Genomic DNA, 25293 nt, shown 5'->3' on the forward strand with positions numbered 1-25293 from the left:
CTTGTAAAAGTATTTTGAAATTCACAATGGTTGATGGAAATTTGATAAATTTTTTTATTTGTTAATAAATAACTGAAAAAAAATGAAAAATATTAAATAAGAAAATATTTTTAAATTGTTTTCTTAGAAAATATGGATACATGTTGCTGTTTTGTTTCTATCGTTATTGAATTACCCAGTTGATATAACTTACTTAACCGGGACAGAAAAAGTAAATTTTAGAAATAAATTATATAAGAATGTTATAATTACAAGCCAGCATACAAATCTTTGTAAATGCGTGTACTTATAATATAATACATACCTATTACTTTTTGTACATTTATATAATATATACGTGAATTCGTGTCTTCCCTTTCGGCAGATTATAATAAGCGATAATAGCTCGCAATTAAAATTCATGTATATTTTTTTAATTTCATAATTTCATAATAATAGCAAAAATATTAAAGTATGGATATAAATACTGGGCCCAACTGATAGAACTGATCGTTATTCACAAATACACATAGATATACCTACTCACTACTTACACATACACCTCCACTCGTTTATCTATTCTAATAATTAATTATGATTGTAAAAACAATTTCCCAGTACACATAATTATATTTCCTCGAGGAAAATCATCCTGCAGTATTGATGAAGAAAAAAATTGTTCTATTGGTACGAAATCGTATTTTAATTTTTCCAAGTAAGCGAAGATAAAAGTGTACAATCACTCTCTGACTTATGCCTATGTGAGTTAGAACAGTGGTGACCAACCTTTTTTAACAAGGGCCAAAAAAAGTGCTTGGTGGTCCACGAATTCCAAATATTTCCTTTAATACTTCAGTCGATAAAACTAAATTGATATTGATGATGAATAATGTTATCTAAGTGTTTTAGTGTTTATGTAAAACGTAGGTATTGACTAGAGGAACGCCGCGACACATTTTCATATCTTTAAATATTAACAACATATGTAATTGACAAAGGAAAAGAAGAAAATATGTGAATTTATATTTTGCTTTGCATAGGTAGTTGCTTTAAATTTTTAAATAAATGTAAATTTATCTTTTTTATATTGTGGCTAATAGATGTTGGACAAAGTTAAATAGTTGGACACCCTCGAGTTAGAAGAACCAACATGTAGGCTGTAGTACTCGCAGTAGTGACTGGGTAGGTTGTATCTAGTATAAAGTAGGTATCGATTATAGTAATACCTTATACAAAAGGCTTACATACAGCTGGTGATGTGGGTACTTACTTAGAAAAGGAAATCTGCAGGATTTCACATAATCAACATTAAATATAAGAATTATAGGACTTCTGGACTTCCCCGTCTTCTAATGTCAATGAGTAATCAGTACCTATTGTGTAGTTACCAGGAAGGTATAATAGGCATGTCGCAATGTTGCATGTACCTACTACCTAGTACTTAGCAGTATAAATGAATAAATGTAAAAAGTAATACTATCCACTAGTATCCAGTATAAATGTTTAAAAGCATTCTACATAAATATACCTAATTATTATAACAATAATATTAAGTACCTATACTTATTAGTTATTACTTAACGTTTAACGAGCCGACTTTCATTTGAAACTCAATGATATTATAGAGACAAATTTGGCATCAATAGAAGCCACCAGTAGCAGATACATTCCGTATACGCAGGTTTTAGGTGTATTTTTTATCACTTTTAACCTATTTATTGCATTGTAAAAATATTTAAATTTGTATGTTTAACACGAATCTTACACAATTAACTGTGTAAATCTATAAAATATAAAATATGTAGGTACCTATATTTTTAATTTTCTTTGCATTTAATATTGGCCTGAATCCTGGTCAAGTGGCTAGGATACCAGGAGACTCGGATTCGATTCCCGTTCCCGGAATAAAAGTGTTACCTATGTTAATTTATTATTTTCCATTACATTATTTTATTAACCAATCCACAGTTCCTATAAATTAAACTAATATTCAATTTTTTCTAAGAATGCTTTCTGAGTAGTAGTGCACTTACCGTGTCTCATATTACTGTTTATTTAATATAGATCAGAAATGAAGTTATTAATTTGCGAACACAATGAATAACTAATAAGGTATCGTTTTTTTCACATTGCCTTAACGTTTGTTTGGACCGATGTTTGTTCAGAATCATCATTAGAATATTCGGCAAATAATGTAAATATAACCGAACATAGGATGCGGCCGACTTCTGTAGTATATTATATTTTATTAGATGTATTGCTATTCTATTTCGGTTCATCTATAAAGTTTTTATTTATACTTTAATCATTTCTTAAACTAATAGGTATATATTATATAATAGTATGGTACCTTCACGGCTATATGCATAAACAACCTAAACCCAATAAATGATATTGATATAGATACTAAGTATATATAGCTAGAAGGTACACCACAGATATACAAATCTTTATACAGAACTTTTGTCCTAAAATATTTTTAGATTCTTTTAAACCAAAAAATGTTCTTTTTATGTAAATAATATTAATTTTCCATCATTTCAGTTGGTTAATATTTTAGATTTTGAAATGAACGACAGTTTATAGGTATATAGTATTGGTTTTACAATGATGAGAGTGTTGTTGGCAGACACGACGTATTTGATTCAAAACCATTGAGGGTAGTTTAATTATGAAATATAAACTTTTGAAAATTGTCTTGTATTTGAATATGTTTATTCTAGCATAATTTATTTACCTTAAAAATTATTTCAGCACACTATTAATTGTTTTTTTACTAATGCAGATTATGCCAGAATATTGTTTATTAATATTTAAAGGTATCAAAAGTTTATTTTAATTTCAGTTATTTGAGTGTTTCTTATTGTGAATTATAAAATTAATATTTTAATAATGTTTGTAAATCAAATTCACTACTCATTTCTAATATATAAAAGCATAGTTAGCATAGCTAGTATTTTTTTTTTTAAATCTTTTTTCATCAACGGTATATCAAGTATAATATTATAAATTATAACGCAAATACCCAACTGTATATTTGTAGAACATTGTTTTTTTTATACAACTTGACATTTTGTATTAGGTATATTAATTTAAATTTAACTGTAAAATCCCTCTCAGTTAAAACTTTACTGATATTTATAATGAGAAAAATGTATTAAATTCTTCTTTCAAATACTCAAATACTTTTTTAAAGTATTTTTACACAACACTGTTAATAAGCAAACAAATTGTATTAGTACTCATTATAATTTATTAAAGAAGTCGAAGAAACAGTTTCAGAAGAATCAAACAAATAACTTAATAACTATATCCGTGATTTATTCTAGTAAGCTATGTTCTGTAACAATTGGGTTTTGGGAAAGGCGAAAATATGTTATCATACCTATATTATATTATTATAGGTAATCAATAGTCCATACCTTCCACAGTCCAGAAATGGTCTAAAATACACAATAGTTTCAATACAGGAACTTAATTTAATTTAATTTTTACTTATCAAGTAATAATACGATCAAAAGTGTGATTGAATGTTATAGGTAGGGTAATGTCAGATAATATAGAAATATATTAGAATATATATTATATATATAAGTATTCAACTCAGTTTTTGTTCCCACAACCATTCGAAGCCGATGAAGTAATATTTTTTATTCAGTATTCACAATTTAGTTTTGACTATCACACATTCACACTCTTATTAACATCAAACACATTAACTAGATTTTATAATCACATATTATCACCGCAATATAATACATTTCACCTGTCGTAATTTTAAGGGGAAATAGTCACCGATTACAAGTAACGAATTTTTGGTTTCTTAACTAATAAACTGAAGTGATAATATCATGCACTGCCAACGACGGCCATGACACCTGCGTATCACGAAGTTGCGATCCTACCTATGTATTTAGTCATGGAATTTATAATATGAAAACACTAAAAAAAAGTAATTTTAAATGCCCCCGTAGCCCGAAGGTATAATAACGCCTGTGAAGAAAGTACCTACCTATTCGTCCACACACGCAAGAAGGTTATGTATACACAATAATACAACTTGAAATGGCCTAATAATGTTAAATAGGTATAAGTATATTTAGTAAATACTCCAAACCACACGCTCGCAGATCTATATCTAATTGAAATTTGAATTCCAGGAATAAACTAATATTCTATTAAATGCAATATTAATAAATCGAACAGGGATAAAGTATTTCAAAAAAAATGTCAAGATCTAAAAACAATAATAAAATTAAGTTTGACGCAGAGAAAAAGTACTGACGTTATTTGCAACACTTTTAAGTCACATCATATACGTTTATTGTTTATTTTTAATCATCAATTATGATTAATGGTATATTATGTCAAATAATATTCGATTTTTTTTTGTTTATTGATTTTGTTTATTTTTTTTTCATTATTTTCCGTTATAATACGTTGTGAGTATCTAACGTTTTGAAGGCCTGCTGCAGGCACGCACTACCTACTACCGAGTACCGGTCCGTCAAGGATCAGTTGCTCAGTTGCTCTTATTATGCATCGCCTGAAATTATTATTACCAATCATGTGCTCGAGTATGATGTTCCATCCAATAACGAATGCCCAAAACTCGCCGACGCTCACGTACGTGTACACGTACGCAGAACCGGCTTTTGGTATACGTGTCCCGAATTCGGCGTAGCACAATGCAGCCAACATGGACGCTGCACCAGCCAACATAAACGATAGAATGATTGCTGGACCAGCCATTTCCTTAGCGACCGTGCCGATCAGTACGTAAATCCCAGCACCCACCATGTGCCCGATTCCTGTGCAAAAATAAAACATAGTTAACGGTTAAAAAACATATTTACATACATTGAAGGACGAAGGTACATCTTGAAAATAACGCGTTCGCTTACATTTTACAACGGTTAATGTTACAACAATAATATTTCATAAATAACGATTTCGCTATAACAGGTCAACTAACCAAAAATACCTACAAACAATTTTGATAAGCGCTCAAAGTTATCATTTTAACAAAGTTTGTCAAACTAACTAGAATTTGTAATTATTTGGAGTAAGAAATTAATAAAAAATTTTCTTTTTTCATCGAACATTTGAAAGTGAAATTAGAAATTCCTCTAAAGTTTTTCTTCCTTTAACAAAAGAAAAAAGTTTATACGGAAGACAAATTAATTTTTTAAGAGCTACTGAAGTTTGAATATTTTCTACATCTACCGTGTGAACTAACGGTTTTCTTAATTTTTTGTAAAATAATATTTTACTAAATAACTGTATTTGACATTACCCAATGTTTGTATTAATCATTTCTATAAGCCATACATTTTTAAAATATTTTAACTATACTTGAGCTATTAATTGTTATAGGCATGAAAAAATTTCGATTTTTTTTAGTTTTATTTTTATAAATATGATAAAATATTGCTGTGTCAAATAACGTAAGAATTTAATACAAGGTTTATCATAAGTTTTTATAATGGCAATTCAAAAATATAAAAATATGTAAGCACGATTTTCTTTTTTATTAGCATTTTTTAAAAAAAATGTATCAAAATCGTGAAAGTGTACATGTAATTATTATTATGTAAAGGTATGGTTTGTAATAAAAAATTAATAAAATTTTCAATTTTTACTGTTAATATGCTTGTAAGATGAAAGTTTTATCATCAGTGATTCATACTGTAACCATAAAATCTAAAATATATATACAGGGTGATTTATCATGCTCGCTCACCCACTATTTTCTTCAATATCTGATTTTGGAATTTTTAAATATACTGAAAAACCATATTTTAAAATACTTGAGATTTTTTGAAAACCCCCCTTCTACTTTACATTATTTAGTAGATAATAATCATACTACTTAATAATAATACTTAGTGATATATGACCAACCGTTTTAACTCAGAATTATTTTTCCTACCTATACAATGATTTTATATTATTGAGTTCAAATTTAACACTTCCATAGCAGTGACCCACAAGACACCCAATGTGCAGCATTTGCCATTTGCCCACATTTTTTTTGTTTGATGATGTCATATTGAACTATATTATAGAACTGCTAAAACTTGTTTTATTTTTTTTATCAATTCAAATTTGGTAATTTGGTTTTCTTCTATTTTAAGTGCAATGGTATTTTCAATGAATGTTTCTTTGTATACTATATTTATTCTGCTGTTATATAAGTCATTCCCTTTTAGTTGTGTATACATTTTATATCTCATTGTATATATTTTTGAAAACATAAAGTAGGTAACACAAAAATATTTGGATGTGTGCAGTAGAACATGCCGTTGATTGTTGAACCTTGAATGAAAAGCCCCATGCTATTATAGTAGTTTGTATAGTAGTCGACAGTCGTTATTTTTCAACAGGCAACGATTATAAATTATAATATTATAGGTATGAATGTATGGTGGACACAATACCATAGGCATTTCGTGATGAATTTATATGGGGGGGAGGGGCTATACCCTATAATGTTTCAGCTACACAACATATATTCTAAAAATGTAACTACAAAATGCACGGTGAGGGGGGCCTGAACAATATTCCAAGGGGCTGTGGCCCTCTTAGCCCCTCTCCTTTCTATGCTCAATACACATATTAAAATGATTTAAATATTAATCATGCTACAACTCAGATAAAACGTAAAAAACTGGAATAGGTGTAACGTACATAATTCTGACTAAATTCCAATTCGGATTAGAGGTTTTTTCGTTAGTTATCTTTGGGACATATAAGTACAGAACTAATGCAGCCTTATTACTATATAATATAGTATTTAAGGTAGCAATTTTTACATTTAAACTGCCAGTAATAATCCTGCAGCTAGCAGTCAAGTGGTGTTTAACTTCATATGCTTATATAGTTATATCATTATATTTACGTATGATATACATTATACGTATCACATACATATTATATTAGGTTAAGGTGTGCGACCTCATTGTAGCAATATTGTTGACATTAGGAGTTACCAGTAATTGATGAATACACATTAGTCAAAAATATTAAAATACTACAAGAATGCGGATATTTAGAACTGTTGTTTGTTAAAACACTCAATAGACATTTGATAAATGTTGGCATTTGTAATATAATTTTTTTCATACTTTTCTACATTACCTATGAACCAATATTAATGATTAATGATGTATATATTTATTTTTATCATAATAAAATTGTAACTTTGTTATAACTAACTAGTTCTTATATTCTTTATATTTTTATATACCTATTTCGAATTTTTTGTTATGGGTACTTAGATTCATTATTTATAATAATACTATATAAGAAATATTCATTATTAAATTATAATGGTTAGTGAACAAAAAATAAATAAGTAGATATTAAAATCTGTATTTATATCTGTACTAATAGTATGTATATAAAGATATATATATTTGTTCGTATGTAGGGATACCTTATCTTTGTAACTAAACTGATTCCAAAAATTCTTTCACTCATAGAAAGCTACACTATCACTGAATATGATAGTAAAATATGCATAGTTAATGGCAAAGCATTGCCAGGTCAGCTATCTATAAATAATATATTATATATCAAAATGTCTGTATGGTTGTAAGTACTCGGTAATCTCAGAAGCTGCTGAACCAATTGGCACTTAATTTTGAGCATATATTCCTTGAGACTCGGGGCCCGGGGGGAGTGTTTATAGTTTCGTCTTCAACCCAGATAAGTTGCTTTAGTTAACTCACGAAAATCGATCAACTTTTTATTTATATAATATAGGTTATTTCATACATACTGTCTTTTAATGTATTATAGACTATACTGTTGCCATTGGTTACAGAAATAAAAGAAATATTTTTATTTTTTTTAATAGATGTATGTTTGTGTCTTATAAGGGTACTAACAAAATGATCGAATGATTTTGGCAATAATTTCAGGAACACTTTTATTAGAAATATCACAAAAGTAGACATTATTGCAGTAGTTTTAATCACGCTCGAAAATATACCAAGTGTTACACAGACGAATACAAATCTAGGTAGAATTAGTTCACAAAGCGAGGTACACCGACACCGATTTGCCGGGTTTTACAGTCTACAAAGGTACACCAAAACCGAGATACACCAGTATTGTACAGTATCTTATGTTTTTTTCACTTTTCCCAAAGTGAAATCCAAATGTTGTATCCGAATAACGTATACAGCTAGCTACTTAATACTTACAAGTTACAAATGTAATACATGCAGTAAAATATATAAGCTATTTTCAATCTTCCTAATTCTGTTTACTCTGGATTGAGTTTTAAAATGTAGGTAGCAATATCTATGTACCAATAGTCAATACTGCTATAAATCTACATTATAAGTTATATAAGTTATGTTTTGTTATTGATCAAGTAATGGTTCTATATAGTCGAACAAAAAAGTCAACAATATTTTATTCAACATTTGTACTTATTTATTTACCTATCCAACAATAAATTACCATCCTAATACAAATGATTCAGCCATCAATTTCGAAGTCACCCTAATGACATGGAAGAATGGTACTCCAAATGAAAAATAAAAATAAAAATGAGAAGTCTTCGCATATAACTTTTGTTGCTCTTAAGTAAGGCATTGTTCTTCTTCTTTTTCTGTCAAATAAAATTATTCCAGTGGTTACTAGTGTCGAGTACTTAGGTTTGATTCTTGACAAACGCTTAACTTGGTCAGAACATATAAAACAAAAATGTATTCTCTTAAACTTAAGACGGAAGTCCCTATACCTCGGTAAACATTCCAATCTCAACTTAAAAAATAAATTGTTGTTTTAAAAAAGTCTCCTAAAGCTTATTTGGACTTATGGTGTCGAGTGGCATAGAAGTCCAACATTTACAAAATACAAACGTTCCAATCAATATCACTCCGTATAATTACTAACTCGCCCTTCTATGTAACGAATCATACACTACACTCAGATCTTGGTATACCTACAGACTGTCGCCGAAGTGGCCACATCCTACTACGAGCACTTAAATTGTCACCTCGCGAACCATCCGAATCCACTTATTTCTGAGCTCAACTCAGTTAACATTCCTGGTAATCCACCTAGAAGGCTTAAAAAGCGCTGTTATGGCTCTATTAAATTAAATAGTTAACCAAAGAAAAAAAACTAATATGTAATATACATTGTATAATATAATAATAGAGTCTAATCATGTAATCGATCGTATTGAATGTTACTGCTGGGTGACTTTCTCCTCACATCTTCAAGTCTAGTACATATTTTTGGCAACAATGTACTTATTGTAAATACCATTACAGATTGTATGTATTCCAATAAATGTATTCAAAATGTAGTCAATTAAATAGCAGGTTTAAGCATTATTCAGGTAGTTTTTCCGTGTATTATATCTTATTTATATTATAATTTTTAAAAGATTTATCTATTATTTTATCCAGATGATAAAAATTGTAATCTGTTATTGTAGATTCTACAAGTCTTAGTGTATTCAATCAATATCATATAGTAAAACAAATATTTCTAAAATATAATACAACTCTACCCTTTTTAGCCCCAGTTAAGAGATGGTTTATTGCAGCCAGTTAAATAATTCTACAAACCCGGAAAGAAACCGTCTGCAAGGCTATACAATTATTATTGGTAAATTCTGCAAAAAAAATATAAAATGCTAATGATTATTGAATTATATTGCAGATACTATAGTGGTATATAATATTTAATATTTAATATATATATTATTTATATTATAATTATTATGTGTTTAAAAATGTTTTTTTATTTAATGTACACCTGTGTGTGTGTAATTGTACTATCATTTTTAATGTGCCTGCTTAAATAATGTTGTACTAATAATATGTAACAAAATATGAGAAATCAATACCTACACCATAGGCATAACACATGTTTAGGTGTTTGACCAAAATTTGGGATATCTACAGTCCCATAGTAACCTGCAGTATATATGACGATATGTACTAAATTTCGGAGTGCAGAATTTTTCCAAAACTCATATCATTGTGTGGTTGTTTTTATACAACTACAATTTTAGACATTCACAATTTAAGGTTAGGCACCTATTATGGTGTTTTATAATTATTCCTAATATTACTCGAAGCGCGGTGTGTACGATAAGGTATATTTTCCATACGAAGGCGTTATGTTAATAATATCATATAACATGATTGGTTGGGCGTACTTTCCAAAAGTGATCCTTAAGCCAAGATTGGCAAATATATGCAATGGACAGAATAATATTATAGTTGTATACACCTATGTGTGTAAAAGTGGGGAATATTTTGCAACTAAATTCTAAATGTCATGGTGGCTAAATTTCGTTGTGTTAAATAAAAATATGCACAGTGACTGCCAATATTAACTAATTATTTCAAGCATACACCTAAACCAGTGTATAGGTACGTGTTAATTATTATTGGTTGGTGATAAGTGATCAAAATAATATGCAACCAGTGAGAATAGGTACTCACATACTCAATACCAATTATCATTGTTCTATGATATTATTTATATCGACTTATTATACTATAATGTATAGGTTATGAGGTAAATCATTTTATCACATAATTTACATCTTTCAATATAATTACCAACGACAGTAACAATACCTACTACTGACATAATATTACATAATATCTTACGTGTTTTCATTAATTAAGTTCTTGGAGATAATATAGGTGTATTCATTTTTATCGTCATTAATCATTTTAACATTTGTATTATTAGAATTTATCTTTAAATAAATAACTAAATACAAACATTGAATATGTTATTACTAATGCTATGATAGTATAATAGATTTAAATATTCTGAAAAGTGTAAATCGATAATATATTACTTGACCAATAACAAACACTATTTATTTTTGATCAATATATTGTGATTACGTAAATACATACGGTGTTATTGCTAAATGTTTAAACCTTAATGAACAGTAAAAAACATTAGGATAACTGTTAGGAAGATTTAAAATACTTATAAAGTATATATCACGTGCATTATACATATTTCATTCAATTAATGCCATCTACCTATTTACTATGTATTTAATATTGTAACATTTTTATAATTAGAACCATGTATATATAATTTATATATTAACATAATATAATTATACTATATCATAGCAAATCAAAAATAATGTTTTACCATTTATACCTTTGATTTGGACCCAAGAAATGTTTTAAAAATTAGTTTAAATTAGTGATTAAAGAAACAACTTTTCATAATTTATAATTTTTACGATGGTAAAGATAAATACTAAATAATAGTGTTGTTAAATTAGGTTGTGTATCAATATTAATAAAAAATAGATAACTTTTAAAGTTTATAAAAAACTAGTTGAATTACAGAGTTTAACCAGGGATAAGTGAACCTGAGATGCGCAATATGCTTGCGGAGGATAGTAATAACTAATAAGTAACAGTTTTTCTTCAGTGTAACCAATGGCAACCAGTAACTAGTAATAAACGAATAACCGGTTATGATTTTAATTTCATAATAGTAGGTAATTCTTTTATATTAAAATTTTCAAGTTATTATTATACACACAATCGGTTTCCAAAAAATAGGTAAGCACATTTAAATAGCAAACAATAAATTAAATATTAATTATTTTCTTTTATTAAAAAAAAAACGATAGCAACGCATGGAAAGTTGCCTATGTCAATCCTCTACATAACCAAACAAATATTCAATGTTTGTGAGCCAAACGTAAACAACCTATATAGGGGTTGAAAAACGTTGCTATAAATACCCCCCAAGTCTCGAGGACTCTCTATATGTATGCCAAATTTGGTACCGATTAATTCAGTATAATAGATGGATAATATTTTAAGATATCTTGTTTTAGTTTTTTCAATTTGCGCTATAAATTTAGTACTTAATTTAAAACACCGCTGAAACATTGCAATTCTGTCAAAATTATTCATACAAATGACTTGTATTGAATATTTTATGCATCAAATTAAATTACAAAAAAAAAAAACAATGTAAGTAACTTTGTTGCTATTAAAATATGGAAAAACTTGAGTATACCTAAAAGAGTTATGTCAAATGTTGTCAAACATCGTTTTAGTGGTGTTTCGATTGCTTGAGTGCCAATGTCCAATACTTTTGTACGGCCCATCTTTTCAGAAAAGCCACTGAACACATGGCTTAATATTTTGTGCCTTGAACCCGGCATGATGAATAAACTTGTTGAACTCTGAAAAATTAAAAAAACAAATTTATTAGAATACTTAAAAAACACAATGAATGTTTTTATTTTATTAAATATTTATCAATTATGAGGTTTAAGAAGAGGGAAAGTATCGGTAACCTTTATGTTATACAGTAGGAGTCGAATATACCTAGTCATTGGGTATAGGTCACCGATGTGTTAAGTTTGATTCTAATGTTAAATTATTGCAGCCGGTCTGCCAGCCAATCATCATATGAATATATTGCTATTAATTATCATAGTACCTAATTTATTTTAATATTCATAGTAATAAGCTATACCATGAAATCATTTCAAGTACCCACGAATAATATTTTTAAATTATAATAAAATAACTAAAATCGTTATTTTTCGTTTGAATATATCTAATTTTTTCGAAATTTAAACTTAAATATCTATAAAAATAAATTGTGTTTATATAATTTTTAGATTGTTTTGTTTTCAGTATGAAATACATATAAGGAACCTTGAATTAAATTTACAAGTTTTAGCTTTACAAATTGAACATTTTATACATTTTTAACTACAAATTAATTTCCAAATTTTCGTGATTTTCACAAATTTCGTCAAATTTTGAACTAAATTTATAAAAAAAATAGTGCCTATGTGTCTTTAATATTTTTAAATGGCTAAAATGAAAACGTATAGTAAACCTTGAATTACATTTCCAAGTTTTTGGACTGAATGAAAAATAGTGTACATGTAATAATTGAAAAAATCGAAAAAAATTTATGATTATAAATACCTCAAAAATAGTCAAAATATTTTTCAATTTTTATCTTGTACAGAAAACTATACAATGAATAACTGATCAAAATTTCAAATATCTACAGTTTTTCATTTTTTAATAACAAACAAATATCAAAAATTGATTGAAGAGTCACTAGGTACTGATAGTCTGTGGGTAGGTACTCTGTACAATATAGGATGGAAAATGTTTTTTTTTTTTTTAAATATTAGGTATTATTTTTGAACTCGATTAGGTTATTGTTCATGATATTCGTTCATCATAATATATTCCATCTAATAAATAAATTAAACCAATAAACAATATAGGTATAGTACAACGGTTAACAATTAGTTAATAATAATTATTGCAATTAAGATACATTTATATTGAACGACTGTGTACTTTTTGAAATCAACTACTAAAAAATACTTTAAACTTTTTATTAAGAGCTTAAAAATTAAAATAAACATTGGGTTATTTAATTTGGTGTTTATTATTTCTGATGGGTTTAATACTGATTAAAATTGAAGAGTTAAAAATTAGAATTTAATTTGTTTTCAATCCTCGAGGATTAATATTAATTAATATCGTTGTCAAACCTTTTACTTTTGTACATAGAAGTTATTTATTATTAAATTGTTGGCTGTAAGGCTCTTAGTCGTATTACATCGATTTATTTTTAAAATTAAAATAATAGTAGGTACGTACATATTATACGCTCTATACGGTATACCCTACACCGACTGGCGGCGTGACGTAGCATGCTCAACCCAAAATATCAAAACGATTTAATATATGGATAGCAGATAACATTGAATATATACTTGGAAGTAGAAATAATAATACCTCGGGAATTCGTGCATCAATAAAAACGATTACCTATAATAATGTATCAGATATATAATCACGATTTAGTAGGTATTAAAAAAAGTAAATATTATATTATAATATTGTGTACAACATTCATACATATAATTGATATATTATAATAATGATTAATGAGTAACTTTCTTATACGTAGTTCAGATATAAGGTTATGTTATAGATATAATATTGTGGATAAGAATACTAATTGATATTTATTTTACTCATTAGGTACTGAATTATCTTAATGGAAACACGTTTAATTATACTTAATCAAATTTAATGGCATAGATTACTTTAAATATAAAATCAATACATATAAAAATACATTTAAGAGCTTCAAAACTCCAATACATAATTATAAATTATGTACCCACATATGTAACGGATAAAATATTTAGGTGTCTTACACGTACGCATTCAATTTAAACTAAAAAATATATACGTATATTAAAAAAATATTTAATTTCCATATGTTGAGCCTATTGGCTGTGTATATTGGCTGTGTGAAAAAATACAGTTCCTATAGGTGTATAAGTATAAGAACAAGTATACTTTGTTAATAAATTTAAATCAAGATCAGTAAGCCTGACGTAGAATTTTGTATGGCCTTTTTTCTGTTTATTATTGAATGATTTTTACTACGTTTAATCAACTATGTGTTATGGTTGTTAAATATATTTTATAATAAAATTATAAAGCATGCTTGTATACACATATCTAGAAGTGGCTTGAGAGGATAAGACACCCCCGGAAAAAATACATAATATCCCTCAACCCGAACAATATTTACAAATGAGAGTTTTCAAATTGCTACTATTGCTGATAATTTACTTAAATTAAACTATATAGAAAGAATATTATATTATTATTTCATTGATTATTATAAGGTAGTTTGACTTACATAAATTGTATGTACAGCCTGCACAAAAGTTTTTTATGTAACTGATTTAATTTAAGGGATATTAGTCTTATCTAATACATAAAATGAATGTTCATTTGCTTGTTTTCTTGTGCTCTATAAACTCAAAAACTACAGGACCGTTTTCAATAAAAAGTAAAAAGTTATAATCAATACAAACAATTCCTTGAAACTCTAGAAGGGTTTGTACTTTGCAGCTTTATTTTTCAACTCGATTAATCTGTATATGTCGCAATAATGTGGCTCACAAATGAATTTTGTTTCATCTTACTAAACAAAATAAAACTGAAATGGGCATGAGAGGGATAGTAATAAGTTTATTATTTTTAAGCATTTATTTTTTATATTTTGTCATTTAGGCTAAAAAAGCTATTATATTTAAATTTAAAATTGAGTAACAGCAATATTTATATATTAGGGGCGAAGTTGCAAAGTATATGAGGTTTATACAGGTACTAAAAAAACAAAACTCGGCTGATTTTGACAAAACAAAATAATGAGAATATTTCAACTGGTGCAAACGAAAACGATAAATGAACAAATCATAATGTTTTTATATTTGACTAATACAGATATTATTAGTTGGGTTATATCTAAATGATGCAAATGCAATTGTGCAGTTTTTTAACTATACGAGATGAATACCAAAATGTACATACCTAAGCAACATATGTATATGATGTAAAAATATTTTGTATAATTATTGATTATATCTGTTAATTTCTCATTTTACAATTCATTAAATAATCATACCTTACATACTGCAGATTCTAAACATGTACGATAGTTGTCTAATTCTTTTATTTTATATGGAAACATTTTTTTTAAACAAGTAGTGCAATTGCAATTTCTAGTTATTCTTGACGATATAAGGTTTTAAATGTTTGTAGTAACATATTTTTTATTAATTTCAATAAATTTGAGCTCCATATGCAAAACATCTAATGTGCCTTAAATAACAAATAAACAATTTTTTTTTTGGAATATGCTTTATATCAATGTTAATTTCCTTTTATAAACCATCCTTTCAACTTTCAAGCAAATTTTGAATACAAAATAAAATCTATGTTTCACATCTCCCAGGCGTCATGAGACGACTCAATTTTTGAAATTTTATTTACACATGAATGAGAAGTTGTTTTAAAAAAAATTTTTTTTAATTACTTTCGATAGTCAAAAAACATGAAATAATAATATACAACATGGCTACTCATAAGTTGTTATTAGTGAAATAAAAAAAAATTGAGTGTAAATTCACAATAATTTTCGATAACCGTGTAAGTTTATAATTTCTTCAAAAACACAAATATTTGCAAATTGTTGTAAGTTAGTAATTCAAAATAAATGTTCTTTTTATGTATATCTAAGAATTGAAAATTTAATAAAAGAGTCCACATACATTTTTCTATCTCTTAAAAAAAAAAGAAACCGGAAAGTCTATTAAATGTTTTATGAGCGTTTGGAATTTTTACAACATTGGATAATATACTATATTTTAACACGTTGTCTAGTTAAACGATTTTCTAATTTTGTTGTGATTCAAAAACGAAAAATCGACTGCCGATACTTGAAATTTTCATCAAAAGTTTATTTTTTATTTTATTTTGCTATTATTTTTCAATACAAAAATATCAAATATTTTGACTCTTTTAAAGTTAATAATTAGCATGAGAAATTTTCAATTTTTTTTTTGATAATTGTTGATAAACATTTTTCACTCTATCAAAATGCTTGATAAATGAATACACTTTTATGTTTTTATTATAGCTATTTAAAAATATTAAAGATATATAGGCACGATTTTTACAAATTATTTGGTAGTTTAAAATGTATAAAATGTTTAATTTTTGCAGATAAGGATTGAAAATGTAAAAAATATATTTCACTTCATTCTGAAACTAAAAAATCCAACAAAAAATATAAACTCAGTTTTTTTTATACATTTTAAATTCAATTTTTGACAAAATTAGATACCTATTTAAACAAAAAATAATGATTTTAGTTATTTTGCTGTGTTTTAAAAATATTATTCGTGGGTACTTGAAATCTTTAAAGTACATTTTTATATTTTATTTACACAAAAACATTTTCAAATACAATTTTTCGTCAAAAATTATTTCAACCTAAGTACTTACTTTATTACCATTTGTAAAATAAATTACTTAAATCACAATAATATCATCAAATATACATAGTAATATATGCAGACCGTCTTCGCTCATACTCATTTTTCGTATACCTACAATGGTTTTATATTATTGATTCAAATTTAACACATCTATTACATCTATAGTAGATAGTGGACCCACTTGCCCACATTATTTTGATTGAAGGTGAAATCGATTTAGTAGGTGCATCTAACTATAGGTATGTGCGCCTACTAAACATTTTTCATACAAGCAATACCTACATTCAAAGATAGGAAATCAAGTCTATGTAGTTATTTAGAGAATTCATTTTTGATTGTATCATTACTTTTTCTACGCCTAAAGACAAACTACATACCACAAACACATTGACATTTTACCGAGGAATGCAAGTAATCGTAGTTTAAAAAATATTATTATTTAAATTCAATTTTCAATTATCAACCTAAGATATTATGGAGTTTTTATAATTAATCTAAATTGTTAAATTATTTTTATAAAATTTAACTAAAAAAAATATTATGAAAGAGAACACCCGTCTTGATGGGTTAGGTAAACACGTGTACCTATTATGATTTCATTTCTTCGCATATTGCATTATATATCCGTGAATTAAGTGCTCTTAGTTTTTACACATAAATGTATAATATTGTCGTATGACACTATTTGCTTTCATAATTTAATTAATCTTTATCACCCGACCGCTTATTTGTATTTACTAGATAATAGCTAGTACAAGTACAACTACACTTACTAGTTTCTGTTAAACATTAAATAATAATAGGTAGGTACTATAGAAAATTGAGAACAAATTAAATATAAAAATAAGTGATATCAAAGTAAAATTGTTTAGAAGTTAATATTACTTCATAAAATACAGTTTTACACAATTAATATAAATAAAAAATAAAACCAAAAATATGTAAATTTATTTATTTTTCTGCGACCTCCAGTTCGGGAACCGCTGCTGCTAGTTTAAACACTACTCAAAATTCAAAATTGTTGTATGACGAGTTTTTGAAAAACTGCTGTACAAATTATCGGTCAGAAAACAGATTGCAGTGTAATCCGCGAGTTAATCACATGACTACGACTAAATCGAAACGCCTAAAATGATACTGTTCGATCCAACATGGTTAAGTGGCACTCAAAATATATACACATCCGATCATCGATAACTAAACACACGTATTGCCATACACGAGGCATTGCCCCGACCCATACGAAGTATTTTCTTAGGACAAAACTCACAACTGCACTATTCATGCTCCAGACGGCCATCAAAAATTAATTACATTTATATTATTCAAAAATCTGTTCGGAACGGGTTTTATTCATGAGTATAATAGCGAGTGGAGAGAAAATAAAACTTAAAACGACCAAAAAAAAATGTGTATATAGGTGCGGTATATTATAAATTATATTTATATAATATATCAGTATGTGTGTATACGTGTGCATACAGAGTGTATCATGCAGAATCCAGACATATTCCATATTAGAAATCAATTCTATATGAAATCGTTAAATCCTTTAGTCGCATCCTGTATATGTATAGATACTGTACTTAGATGGGTGCATATTGTGGCGAATAGCGTAACAGACGATCTAATATCCATAAACAATAATAATATAATCCATATTTAATGCGAGGCGAGGGTGTAATGTGGGTACGACGAATAGAAAAGGGTAAAAATTACTTACCAAACAACACTACGGTTACAATGTTATGCGAGGTCAATAGTCAACACAAATCGGCGGCACACATTTCGATTTATAACTTTTTTTTGTTTTTGTTTTTCGTCCCTGAAACTGCGGGTGCGTCGTCCGTCACTTATACGCCGTTTCGATTACTGATTTATCGTATAATCAGTCCAACACAATATTATATCACATAATATTATAACATAATACGTAATATCGTTATCGACAGTCGGGCGGTTTTTTGTTTTATCGGTGTTTGCGTTGACAATATAATTGTGGGCTTTTTGTTTTTTAAACGACGACTACTAGACGGCGGCACGGACGCACTGTGTGACGTACTGCAGCCGACCCGGAAAATCGATTTCGCAACCGTCCGGGGGCCGCTAGTGAGTCGTTTCGTTCATGCGCGGCTATATCGCCCGCCATATACGGTTATAATGCTACCCGCAGGCCGCAGTACAGACTGTAAGGAGGTTCATAGATATCGCGTAAGCCCCGTAGAATCGACAGCTGCGACCGATGCCAACACTACGAATGACAATGGTTGCACGAGGATTTTTTTCTAAGGGAGGGCAAACTTGGGTCCATCTTGATGTTGGTATGGCCGAATGAAATTATTTGACATTATAATATGTATGTTGTTGTCACGACGTCTTGTCTTTGGCCTGCAAGGGGAGCTGTACCTATGCTTACTTCACCGTAAATCGTAATACATTTAGGCACGTATAATAAATTACATTATGGTACGTAATGTGTGACACACAAATTATTAAGGTAGGTGTTTGCTGCTTGCATGAAAATAATGTCGAATGCAGTGATAAGAGATATTACGTAAATTAATATAAAACTTAAATATTTATAACTATATGTATGTTCCTATATTATGTAGGAAGATCACCTATATCCACCTACCATGTTCACTCCTCCCAATTCCCACTTATCTTTTAATAGTTAATTCATCCAAAAACTCTTTGTAGATTACCGAGTACTTAGATTACAATATATTATTATTAACATATCCTATGAAATTAAGATTTCGAATCAGACACACACAAAATATGTGCAATCATAATATCATATTATGTATAGATAATGTATAGGGTGCAATTACGGTTACATTATAGTGAAGTAGTGTACTCACACTGTACAGTATACCTACACACATTATGTTATAATTTATAGGTACTAATAATTTATGTACCCTACCCATATTGGCTGTACTATTATGAGATATAGAGATTGAAGACGTTCATATATTATAGTATACATAATAATATGTCTAACGTCTGTATTGTCACGGTATTATTTCAACTATGAAGCTATTGTTGAAACCACATGAATCTCTAGAGTCCAGATGATTATTGATTTTTTAGAAAACACTTTATATTGAACATTATTATGGACTCGTAGAGTTGATTAAACTCTAAGAACTACCTTAGTTGTCTCAAACTATTTAATATAATATATGTTAATATTGCAATGTGTATATGTGTTAGGTTAGGTTAGACTTTAGGTTAGGCTATTATTTATAGTATTTACAGAAATACGTTATTATTAATATTAGGTATATCATCATCAGATGTGAAATGAATACAATTTTGACAAATTAAAAACGTTTTTATAAATTTATGGTGTGACCATAAAATATATAATTTGTAAATCAATATAATATTAATATAATATGTATTTCATATTTTCATTATTATTAAATATAAAAAAAACAAACTCATGATGATTTTACCACTGTTAGGAACAGTGAACAAATATTCTATCAATTCAAAAAGATAGTTAGATAATTATCTTATATTGTATGGACAAAATTCTAATAAATATTACGAATTCTTTCACCGGATTATTGATGATATTGCATCGATATTATATCGATTATATCTACAGTATAATGCAGCATAATATGTCATAGAATGTCGTATACTGGCATACCGTTTATAACTAAGTTCAAAAAAGTTTACTCTAATCAAGTTTAATGTATTTAACCATAGATGGAGCCCTTTATTCAATTTTTAAATTGACAAAAGAAGAGACTCTTAGAACTAGTGCCCAATTTTAACCTTCACTTTCCTAGTTGCTTCAGGGGATCAATATTATATGATTCGTAGCTATCTAAATCTTTGTTTTACTTAAAGTACATTATTTTCTAATTTAGTACCTTAAAAGCTTAAGACTAGTACATTTAAAAACAAATTAGGTACTTTAGATACAGGATAATAAATGTTTTTTCTCAAATAAACTATTATTGTGCTTTGTGCTGTCTTAAATTATTTAAATACAATCTCTTTTAATTTATGTGTATAGTATTGTTGTTTAAAGAGATCGAAAACACATAGGTATGTATGATGTAGTAATATACATTTATAATTAGATATTAGGTATAAACTATGGGATTAAAGTTATTAAAATATTGAATAATTAATTATAAAAATATATATTTATCAGTAATATAGTACACGATATCAACTCATAATATGTTAACTGTATAAACAAGTAATTCATTATTTATAAAATAAATAAACGGTTGTAAATAAGTACACATTATAAATTCTAACTAAAGTAATGAATATATCAGTAATAGTATTTTACAATAATTTATGATAAATGTGTTTGGTTTTTTTTTTTTTTGATATTTCTACTTACTAGTAAGTGATTTGAAAAAGTATTTTTTTTTTTATTTTCTAATCAGTCATATTCATCATATTGTCTTTTAGGGTAAAAATGAGACTTAAAATCATATTTAACAACATTTCGTTATTGTTTTTTTTGTTCATTATTTACCTACCGTAAAAAATTAATAATAAGAGAGACCAGTTGAATAAATGCAGTTAACAAAAGTGTATTCAATCATTTATTTAATTATTTATTTATTTTCACGTTAAAACCTGTTTTAGTATACAATACAGTTTTTACGTTTTATGGTAACTAATTTTTTATTTCAAAACCTAACTTAACCTTGGATACGGTATAATTATCTTCGGTGAGTACATGATTAGATATTAATCTTAAATCTATTGTCCCCATAATATGTTCATCAAGACGTTTTCATATAATTACACATATTTTGTGTGTGAATTTTCGTTTTACAAGCTAAATTTTCAAAAGAATAAAAATATATTCAATGAAAAATAATAAGTATTATAATTTATAAATAATCTATAACTTAAATACATAATATATATAGGTGCCATTATTATTTATCGTCATGAACTACGTGCACGGTAGTTGCATTTTAAATTTATGTAGATACTGCAAACTGCTATTTTAATAATTTTTTGATTTTTTTTTTTATCTTTTTCTGTCAACATTTTTTTTCTTACGTGGAACGAAAATGAGCATGGGTGGTATTTTAAATAGGTAAATTTTCGATTTTCTCAGAGTAATAAAAAATTACAGTCAAGTGACAACCATCGAAAATGTTTGACACGTCAGCAATCGTGATTTTTACCGAACACGGTGTATAAAATCGTTTTTTTTTAACCACAATGTTGTTTATCGTTAACATTAAAACTAATATCAGAACACACACGTTTTTTGAAAGAAGCGAGACAAGTTTCTTTTTAAAATTATAAATAATAATTTTATATTGAAATGGTGAAGTAATTGATAGTCGATACAATATACATTAAACACATATTTATTTCTTGAGCATAATATTTTATTAAGAGGATGTCAACGCAATACCTGTTTTTCTCTCAGACACACGTGCAATATAAATAAAACGCTTTCACCTTTTATGATTTTTGAGTAACCTTAAAATTAACTCACCTATTATAAAAATTATTGAGGATAATATTTTAGAGGGTTTGACTTTGACATATTGGTTTTATATTTCAATATTATTTGACTTTGTACTCAACTTTCAAACTAAAAAATTTGAATTTAAAATTGTAATGACGTTTAAATTGTTTTAAGACAATATTTAAACAAATCGATATGTCATTCCCTCAAAAGTATTATTCTAATTTGATTTGGTAATGGGTGATTTTACTCTAAAGTTATTCAAAAACTAAAAAAAAATTATTCTGCGTAAATGTGTTTTGTCTATGTTACAGGCGGGCCAGAAAAAGAATAGACAAATAGTGGACTGACATCCTCTTAACAAAAAAATCATTTATAAAATCAATTTAATAAAAACGAAACAAAAATATAAGTATGAAAAGTGAAAAATGCCATTCTAATTACAAATAAGTGATCACCCTCATTATGTCCACAGGCTGCACCCGTTTGGGCAAAGGTACCTTTTTTTACTAATAAGGTAATTTGACTTCACTTTTTTTAGCCCATTTAAGCACTCATAGTACTCATAGCACTCATTACCTACTTTTTTTTAACTTAGAACTACCATAGGTCATTTGAGCTTGATTTGCATAGTCTATTTGAGAGTGAGTTATTACTGATTTGTATAAAACGATAATTATTGCATTCTTTACTCATTTAAGATGAGTGTTTATTATAAATACCTACATTTTTTTTTTCATTTTTTAATAAGACTTGTAAGTAAAAGATATTATTATTTATTTAATTTAAGAGTTCTAATTTATTGATACTTGTATGCCAGTTGATAATTAACACTTTTTCTCGGTTACTAAATATTTGGTACTTTTATCACTTCCATTACGAACTTAATAAGTACATACTTATGAACATGAGAAGATAAAACGACAATTTAAATGTTTAAACTAAACGTAGCTACTTAATGAACTATACGAATCGCGGAAAAAAGACCACGGAAAAAAGCCCAAGGAAAAAAGCCCAGAAAAAAAATGTAATATAAAAGTGAATACATGTATACTCTACACCTAATAAGTAATTACTGTGTGGCGTGTACCTATAAAAAAATATGAAATATTATAATTAAAATAATGTCATAAATTATTAACATGTGTAATTTTTGTATAAATGTAGTATGTATATACGTAAGGCTGATGTCTTTTGACTATAATTTTTGACTAAATATATTATTCTACCACCTGTTTTGTATTAACTTATTATATTATTATTTTTATAGTTGTGTAATTTTTGAATAAATATATATACCTAAGATGTTATACTTATACCCGTGACGTTTTTTGACTTATAACACTGTATATTATTTATATACGAGTTCATATTTATATTTAATTTTTTTTACTATTACAAGTTGCTTATAATACATAATCAATAGTTAAACACTTAAACATAAGCCATATTCAGACATAAAATTATTTATATTTGAAAATTTTTATTGAATAAATAAGTAAAAAAAAAACTTCTTATTAATTGAGGATCCACATATAAAATTGCTTATACCTATTGGCTATAATAATTTATGAATTATGAATTACTAGTTAGGAGTAGAGTGCAGGTACATGTGTTCACATTTATACTTAATTTTTTTTCTGAACTTTTTTTCTAACTTTTTTTTCCGTGGACTTTTTTTTCCCCTACTGAATTATACACATTGTACAATATACATAATATGATAAACGAGGAACATATACAGCTTGAAATTAAATGCTCTATTAATATAAACTAACTCAAACATTTTATAAAAGCGCTCATGTGGGCTATCAAACTTATATAATTATATTATTTTATATCTGTACCTGAATAAAACAACTATACTGCACTCAAATTGGTCATTTGAATCGAGCTCACAATATTATGATCTACAATTTCATTTAAACACGCTGAAATGTCCAACTCACATATCCACTACGGAATGATGGTAAAAAATTCTAGAGTAAAAAAGTCCTATGAAAAATATTTAAAGTAATATTTTGCCGATATTGTTACCTACAACATTATTTATTAATTTCGTCACGTAAATCATTTAGTTATAATTTATATTAATACTAAGTGGAAGTTTGATTGTGTATCATATCGTATTTTTCTTTTTAACTTATTATGAATTGCGGAATAAAAATCCCCTTGAAAAAAAATCCCCTGACTATACAATATTACTCACCCAAACAAATGCAAATTATTGAACTTTAAATATTCAAAATAAATATTTTATAAATATAAAAGTATTTATTCAAAATAAATACTCCAAATTTTTTGAATTCGGTAAGCCACAATATTAGGAGACAATCTAATAATTAATAGTAAGTTAACTATTGTTTGATAATTATTTTATTATTTGTATTATTTGACATATTATTGGACGTAAACGATCATTCGAAATATTTGTAATTTGTATATTAAATTTTTAACTGTGAGTTAAACCTACCTAAATTAATTGACTATTATTTGAAAATTGTTTTTATTATTATTATTTGACGTATTCGAAATATTTTTTTTTTACTTTGAGTACCTCCATTAACTATTGTTTGATAATTATTTTTATTTTATAATATTTTAAATATTTCATCTATATATAAAGTAAAACTTGTAAAAACGCTTCCTAATAATATTTTATTTGTATTATGGTCAAAACATTATAAGAAACATAGGTACTTGATATTTAAAATTTTCAATCCCTAGCTATAAAAATTTAACATTTTATAAATTTCAAGTATATATTACTACAGTATAAGTATATATTTGTAATTGAATATTAATAATGTTGGTAATTGCACTAGGCAATTAAAGTGAAAAAAAATATTTGTTCAATAATTTGCATGTGTTTGTGAGTATATTGTAGTCTGGGGATTTTTATTCCGATTACCCCTTATTATAATATATGTGCCGGACTTTTTTTCCGGTTACCCTCAATTACGATAGC

General features: G+C 27.1%; 1 protein-coding gene across 1 annotated transcript in view; it reads right to left on the reverse strand.

Moving 5' to 3' along the window:
* The window catches only part of LOC111036188 (cationic amino acid transporter 4), a 35202-nt gene extending 16266 nt beyond the window's left edge, over positions 1-18936 (reverse strand). Inside the window, exons 1-3 of the mRNA XM_022318124.1 lie at positions 18576-18936; positions 12025-12193; positions 4542-4790 (exon numbers count right to left, since the gene is read on the reverse strand). Of these exons, the coding sequence (XP_022173816.1) occupies positions 4542-4790; positions 12025-12172 (397 nt within the window). The 5' untranslated portion in view covers positions 12173-12193; positions 18576-18936. The remainder of the gene's footprint in view (positions 1-4541; positions 4791-12024; positions 12194-18575) is intronic.
* Positions 18937-25293: the final 6357 nt, after the last annotated feature.

Source organism: Myzus persicae, unplaced genomic scaffold, assembly GCF_001856785.1.
Source record: "Myzus persicae strain clone G006 unplaced genomic scaffold, MPER_G0061.0, whole genome shotgun sequence".
Taxonomy (NCBI): domain Eukaryota; kingdom Metazoa; phylum Arthropoda; class Insecta; order Hemiptera; family Aphididae; genus Myzus; species Myzus persicae.